Here is a 7,394-nt window from a genome sequence, read left to right on the forward strand (position 1 = left end):
GTGGCAATAAAGAAAATGGCTGATTTAAAGGAGAGAGGGTAGAAAAATGCCTTAAAAACCAGCACTAAATTGCTGGAGAGAAGGTAATGAGAAACAACTTTTTTGCAAAGTAGAAGAGCCGGACACCGCAAGGATATTTATTTTTGATTTTTTTTCCACCCCCATGGACTCGGAAATTAATCTATTTCTCTCTTCCTTTCCAGAGCTGGAACACAAATAAAGAAATAAATCCTAAATTTCTTCCAGGGTCTGTCTTCAAGGAGGCAGAGAAAGGGAAGGGGAACCCGGCAAACCCGTACTCGTCTTCAGGAGGAGAAAATTCAGCTTCTTTCTTCTCGGAGCCGCCTGTAGACGGAGAGGGAACCGCTCCCTGCAAAAATATCCATATAAAACCTTTTTCCGGAGCAATCTGCAAGCCTAGAGCCGGGCATGAGGATGAGAAGGAATTTATAAGTCAATATGATTTGACATCCGTCGACTTTCCCTGTTTATTTCCCTAATTTTAAAAATAATCCTGAAAAGGTGATGCTGCGAGGATGGTGTGGGAGCGATGCGGGCTCTTCGAGTCTTTTTCTATAAATGCACAATCAGGAATATTATCCTTTAAGAAGAGCTTGTGGGGGGAAAAAATGCTATTAAAAAAAAAAAAACAACCCCAACCAACCTAACGAAAGGCTCTCACATCTGCTCTTATTTCTAATTGCTCCTTCCCCTCTTCCTATTTTTTATTTATGGGTACCACTTTCTTAAGCGCTTCCACATTTTGGTAAGTGCAAACATCCCTGCGCTGGTTTGGGTTCATTACCCCACCCGCCATCGCCGGGAGAGCCGCCCTCCAAAGCTGCCAAATGATAAGAAACGCTCCAAAAAAAAAATGACCAAATGAGCCATTTTTGAAATGAAATCCTTCCATTTCCGAGCTGAGGGTTGTTTTGCACATCGACCCTCTTCCTCCTTTCCCAGCCGCGGACCCTTCCCCGAGGAAAGCACCGGCTTAAATGTGATCTTTCTCCTCTGTTACCTCTAGAAGACAACCTTTTTCTCTTGTTTCCTTCTCTTTTTCTCTTTTTTCCCTCCTTTTCTCCTTTTTTCTCTTTTCCTCCTTTTTTCCCTATTTTTATTTTATATTTTTAATCTCTTTTTTCTACATTTATCTTTTTTCTATTTTTCTCTTTTTTTTTCTATTTTTCTCTCTTGGGTTTTTTCCCTCTTTTTATCTTGTTTTTTCCTCTTTTTTCTCTTCTTTTCTTCTCTTTTCCCCTCGCTTCCGCCCCCTTCCCTAATTTTCCGCTTGCAACCCGCGCTAACCCACCGAATTACAAAATCCAATGTTTCATTAAACCCCTATTTCCCCGGGAAGCGAAGGGGAAATGCCCTTCCCCAAACCTGCCAGCGCGAATTTGCTGTTATTTTTGAATTTATCGTGGCGTCTGCCTTCCTCGGGGCTCCGACCTCCGCACCGAGCGCTGCCCGCTCCGCTCCGCGCATCCCCCGCTCCGCCTCTATTACCCTTACCATAAATCTTTGCATTTTTAGCATTTAATCCCCTTCCCACGCCGCGCAGATAGGACATATGCTACAAAATGTTAACTACTTCATAAAAATTAAAGGCGAAAAAAAAAAAATAGAGGGCTGCTGGGGGATGGAAGGGTGGGTTTTTTTTTTTTAGTTGAGCTCCCCCCGTCCCTTCCCCCCGACGTGGCGGACACCCGGCTTTAATTTACGCATTATTTCTTGCTCGGCTTCTTCCATCGGCCCTCCCGAGCCATGTGGTTCTTGGGATGCTTCTGCTGGGTGATTTCTGGGTGGATTCACAGCAGTTTATGGAATTCAAAGGATGTGGGCACGGGTTTTATTATTTTTATATTTATTTTATTTTATTTTTTTATTTTATTCCATTCCATTCCATTCCATTCCATTCCATTCCATTCCATTCCATTCCATTCCATTCCATTTTATTCCACTTTATTCCACGTCATTCCACTTTATTCCACTTCATTCCGTTTCAATTTTTAATTTTATTTTATTTTTAATTTCTTTTAATTTTTTAATTGCATTTACTTTCTTTTATCCCCTGTAATTCCGTTTTATCCCATTTTCTTCTATTTTATTCCATTTTCTTCTATTCCGTTTCATTCAGCTTCCTTTCATTTCATCTCCTTTCACTTCTTTTTCCTGATTTTCATCCCACACACCCCCCCACCCCTGTCCATCGCAACCTTTTCCAATTCCCACTTTTAAACCCAAGTCGAAGCCCCTGGAAGGTGCCCCCGAGGCCTCATCCCTGCATTCCCCCCCCAAAGGGCTCAGGGGGACCCTCTCGGGCTCCTTCGCCTTGAACTTGGACTTCGACGGCTCTTGAACACGCCGAAAATCCGCCCTCGGCCGCGGAGAGCGGGGCAGGTTGACTACGGGGTCCCTTTGCCGGATTTGGGGAGTTTTGTGGCTTTTTTTGCTTTTTCCCAGCTTTTTTTTTTTTTTTTTTTTTTGCCATCAGGAAGAGGAAGAGCTGGGGGGCGAAGGGCCCCACGGGGCGGGGGGGGGGGGGGAGGTTTTACCCCCAAACCCAATAGCACCGAGGGATGGGGTTGGGATTCAAGGGGGTCACAGGCGGCGCGGAGGGGGTGTCCCACAGGGAGGGGGCGACAGGGACAGGCGGGGACCATCTGGAGGCCCCCTCAGAGGACTCCACTCCCCATGGCACACCCCCCCCCGAAAAACTGGGGGGAGAAATGCAGCGCTCACTTCCCCCCTTATAGGCTAAGGCGCTAAATTCCTTAAAAAATAGAATTCTTTCCACTTTTCCCTCTATTTTTGGAGGTGCTGGAGACCTTTGACCCCCCCTCTTTCCCTTAAGAACCCCTCCCCTGGGGGTTTCTCGAGGGTTGCGAGCCCCCCCCCCCCCCCCCCGGTGTCCCCCATTCCCATCCCTCCCAGACAGCAACCTGCCATTTTGCCATTTTTCCCCCCAATTCCGTGGCAGCGAGGCCCCGGTTTAAGAACTAATTCCCCTTTTTACAAACCTTCACAAATCAGACTGGACCGACAGAATCCCCCCATGTCCCCCCCCCCCCCCAGCATCCCCGGCTTTGTTCCTATCCCACATTTCCCTGAAATATTCATCACCGAACTATTAAATATCAATACCCACCCCCCCCCCACGTGTACTAAGTGGGGGAAAATCAAGTTATTTTGGAGTCTGGCATAAAAATGGGGGGGGAGAAGAAGTTTAGGCAGAGTTTTTGCTTTTTTTGAAATTTTTTTATTGGGGGGGGAGAGCACCTTGCGAAGGAAAAAATAGTCAAAAGGTTCCGCCCGCCAAAAAAAAAGGGGGGGCGGGGGGGAATGGGATGTTTTTTGGCTCTCCCCCTCGAAGAGTCATTTCCCCTTGAAATATCGCGGGTGGGGGCTGATCCTGGTGTGCCCCCCCCCCGCCCCCGCCGCGTATATTGCTTAGAGCATCCTTCCCCCACGCCGAAACACGGAGGGGGTGGAATCCTTCCAGGGAAAGCAACTGTGTCCCGTGTCCCCCCCCCCCGCCCCGCGTTGTGCGTGGGGACACGCCGGCGGGGGGGGAAAACGACACAGGCTTCGTCCCACCGCAACCGACACGCGTGGGCCCCCCCGCCACGGGCGGCTCTTTGTGCCGAACGCTTCCCCCCCCCCACCCCCGCCCCGTCGGGGCGGGGGTGTGTGGGGGTGAGGCGGTGGGAGGGGGGGTCACCCCCCCAACCAATGAAGGTGTCGGTTGGGTGACGTGGGCGGGGACACGTCGGGGCGGGGGGGGCGTGGCCGCGGCGGATTTCTTAATGAAGCGGCGGCGGCGCGGCGGGCGGCGCATGCGCGCGGGGGGCCGATATGTTGGGGGGGTCGCGGGGCGGCGGGGCGCGGCGCGGAGCTTCCCCCGACGGCGGCGGCCGAGGAAGAGGAGGAGGAGGAGGAAGGGGAGGAAGACGAGGAAGAGGAGGCGGTGGTGGCGGCAGCCGGAGCAGCTCGGCATGACATGACGGCACCGCTCGGGCTCCCCCCGCGCTGGCCCGACGGCCTCGCCTGCCGCTGCGAGGACGCCCCGCGGGAGAAGAACCGCATGGAAGGGCTGGGGCACTGCCGGGAGATGATGCCCCACGCCGGACTCGCCGTCCCCACCGCCCCACCGCCCCCACCGCCGCCCCAGGGAGCCGCTTACGCCGAGCTGGCGGCTGCCGAGCCCCCCCGGCAGTGCCCGTCGGGGGCGGCTTCCAGCGCGGCGCTGGGCTACGGTTACCCCTTCGGGGGGGGCTACTACGGCTGCAGGTTGTCCCACTCCCACGGAGTCAACTTGCAGCAGAAACCCTGCGCCTACCACCCCGGGGAGAAGTACCCCGAGGCCGGCGGGCCCCTACCCGGCGAGGAGCTGCCGTCGAGGGCCAAAGAATTCGCCTTTTACCCCGGTTTTCCCAGCTCCTACCAGGCGGTCCCTGGCTATTTGGACGTGTCGGTGGTCCCGGGGCTCGGTGGTCACCCGGAACCGAGACACGACGCTTTGCTTCCCATGGAAGGTTACCAACACTGGGCTCTTTCTAATGGCTGGGATGGGCAAGTGTACTGCTCCAAAGAGCAATCCCAGTCCGCACACCTCTGGAAATCACCTTTCCCAGGTAGGCTGCTCCGGGAATCGGCGTGTTCGTCTGCTTCCCCACCGCCAGCTCCCACCGGAGGTGTGGATGTGCGTGTGTGCGGATGAGTGTGCATATATATATATATATATACACATACATATACATATACAGATAGATACGTGTATGCCTGTATATGTAATTAAAGGGAAAGAAATGGCTCTGGAATGCCTCCTGTGCAAGGCAATGTGTATGAACATGTATGGGAAAGAAGGTGAAGCAATCATTTCTGAATCAAAATACACGCCGTGAGCTTGCTTGGAAAGTAACTTTGCCGTTTAATTCTTCCCTTTCTTCTCTCCTCCTCCCTCTTGTTGCCTCACCTAAAGAGCGTCTCTCGGTGCCTTTCTCTTCATTTCCGCCCCCCCCCTCCGCTTGTCGCTTCTCTAAGCGCAGAAAGCTTAAAAAGGCAAAAAAAAAAAAAAAAAAAAAATTAAAAACCTTTCTCTAGTGGTTCGGTCGAATGAGAAGTGTCGGGGGCTGGGACGGTAAATCATATCACAATTACACACAATTATAGGAATAGGTGTCAAGTGACAAATGAATCTCTTTGGAGGGGAAGGAGGGAGGCAGAGGAGTGGGGGGCGGCGGGGCTTCTCCGCCGGATCAGGCGGGCATCCCGCCCGACTGACAGCCCGCAGGCAGCCGGGGGAGGGGTGGGGCAAAACCCCTCCTTGGAGCATCTTTTAGCCCGGCAAATCCCTCGATAAAAATCCCTTCTCATCGTGCTCCCACCGGGCCCGGCCGGCTCCGTGCCCCGACGGCAGCGGGGGGAGGAAGGTGATGGTAGGTGCTGCCTCCCGGTGCCTCTCCCCAGCCTCCCCCCAGCCCCAGCGTTGGGTGGGGAAGGACGCAGGAGCCAGCGGGGGAAATAATCACGATAAAAGGGGCGGGGGGGGGGGGGGATGCCCTACAGCATCCTGGAGAGAGAGAGGGGACAGGTCGCGTTAGTTCTTTGTAGGAGGCGATGGAGGGGACACATCGGTTTCTTTATTTTCCTGCTTCGGGACAAAGAGGGACGGAGGAATGGGCTTTCCCGGGAGCTTTGCGGGAGCGGGGTGGGGGGGCATTGGGGATGCATTCTTGCCTGCATGATGGGTGTGTGGGGTTTTTTTGGGGGGGTCCTTCCTTTCAAGCTGTATTTGGGGGAGCTGCCGCCCTCACCGCTTTCTCTCGCCATCGGCTGCGGCTCTGGTGAGTCCCCCTGAAGGAGATTCCTGCCCCCCACCACTGGCCTTTGCGGCACCCTCAGCACCCCCAATTCCTCCCCCCACCCTCCAAAGAGCCGATCGCCCCCAAAACTCCCCCAGAAGCTCCCCAATTAACTCCTGTCAGCCATAATTGGGGCTGCGCTGCCTGCCGAGGAGAGCTCGCCTCCATCTTCCTCCTGCAGCCAGCTGGGTCACACCTTTGCGGCGAGGAGCTTTGTCGCCCAGGTCACCCCACAGACACGCACTCTGGCAGGGGGCTGGGGCTGCCGGAAAGCCTGGGGGGAGCTTTTCCACCCCCCAGTACCGACAGAGCAGGGGTGAGGATGCTCCCCGCATCCCTGCTGAACCCACTCCCCATGGCAAAGCACAGAGCATCTCTCCCTCCTCACTCCCCCAAAAGCCACTGGAGGGGGGGAGGAATGGGGTTATTCTTGTTGGGTTTGCCCACCCCCACCCCGAGGGGCTTCTGGGCTGCCCCAAGCCGGCGGGGGGGGTTGGGGTGCGGAGGATTCTCTTGTCTCTGCAGCGGGTTCGGGGGTGCTCATCTGCGGGGAGCCCCGGGAAGGCTTGCTGATGGGGAGGGGGCAAAAAAAAAGGGAGGGGGCGACAGGAAAGGAAAGAAAGAAATAGGGGAGAAGGTCCAGATATTGTCCCAAATCTCTCCGTTTGGAAGGTCCCTTTGATTACCCGCAAGCATCAGTCAGCGGCTTGACTGGATGCTCCTTGTTTATCAGCATGGACAGTGTCGCCAAGAAAAACAGGCTTTCACCACGTGAATTGTGGATATTATGTTATTATTACTATTATTATAGCATTATTCCTCTCGCTGGGTGCATTTTCTGCCTGCCTTGTCTTCCCCCGCCCCCTTTCTCCCCGTTCCTCTTCGCTCGCATTCCTCCACTCTTCATCCTCCTTTTTCCCCCCCTTTCTTTCTCTCCCCGATGTGCAGAAATTCCCAATCCGCGCCTCGGGGTGCTGTAACCCCCCCATTCCCCTCTTCCCCTTTTTCCCTCTTCCTTATGGGTTTTTTTTTTGTGTGTGTTTTTGTTTAAATCCAGACGTGGTCCCCTTGCAACCCGAAGTCAGCAGCTATCGGAGAGGACGGAAAAAAAGGGTTCCATACACCAAAATCCAGCTGAAGGAGTTGGAAAAGGAGTACGCGGCCAGCAAATTCATCACCAAAGAGAAGAGGAGGAGGATTTCGGCCACCACCAACCTGTCCGAGCGCCAAGTGACTATCTGGTTCCAAAACCGGAGGGTCAAGGAGAAGAAGGTGGTGAGCAAATCCAAGACAGCGCATCTCCACCCCACCTGACAGAGGATGACTTTGGAGGAGTAAAAGGGCAAGGAAAAGGAAGCAAGAAGCGTAAATATTTATCTGGTAGTTTGTATGATAACATCATCGGCACTCTGCTGATTCCAAGTCATTATTTAAAAAAAAAAAAAAAAAAAATCGACATTCGCAAATGCACACGCGCATCCCCCCCAAAAAATACCCACCGACCGCATCTTTGATTTATCCCCCTGC

The 7,394-nt window shown here is 53.7% G+C and overlaps 1 protein-coding gene across 1 annotated transcript; it reads left to right on the forward strand.

The window, feature by feature from the left end:
* The first annotated feature begins 4,003 nt into the window (after positions 1 to 4,003).
* On the forward strand, positions 4,004 to 7,181 carry HOXC13 (homeobox C13). The gene is made up of 2 exons (XM_054183186.1): positions 4,004 to 4,637; positions 6,925 to 7,181. The coding sequence occupies exons 1-2, from the start codon at positions 4,004 to 4,006 to the stop codon at positions 7,179 to 7,181; spliced, it is 891 nt and encodes a 296-aa protein (XP_054039161.1).
* The last annotated feature ends 213 nt before the right edge of the window (positions 7,182 to 7,394 follow it).

This window comes from Rissa tridactyla, chromosome 24 (assembly GCF_028500815.1).
Source record: "Rissa tridactyla isolate bRisTri1 chromosome 24, bRisTri1.patW.cur.20221130, whole genome shotgun sequence".
Taxonomy (NCBI): domain Eukaryota; kingdom Metazoa; phylum Chordata; class Aves; order Charadriiformes; family Laridae; genus Rissa; species Rissa tridactyla.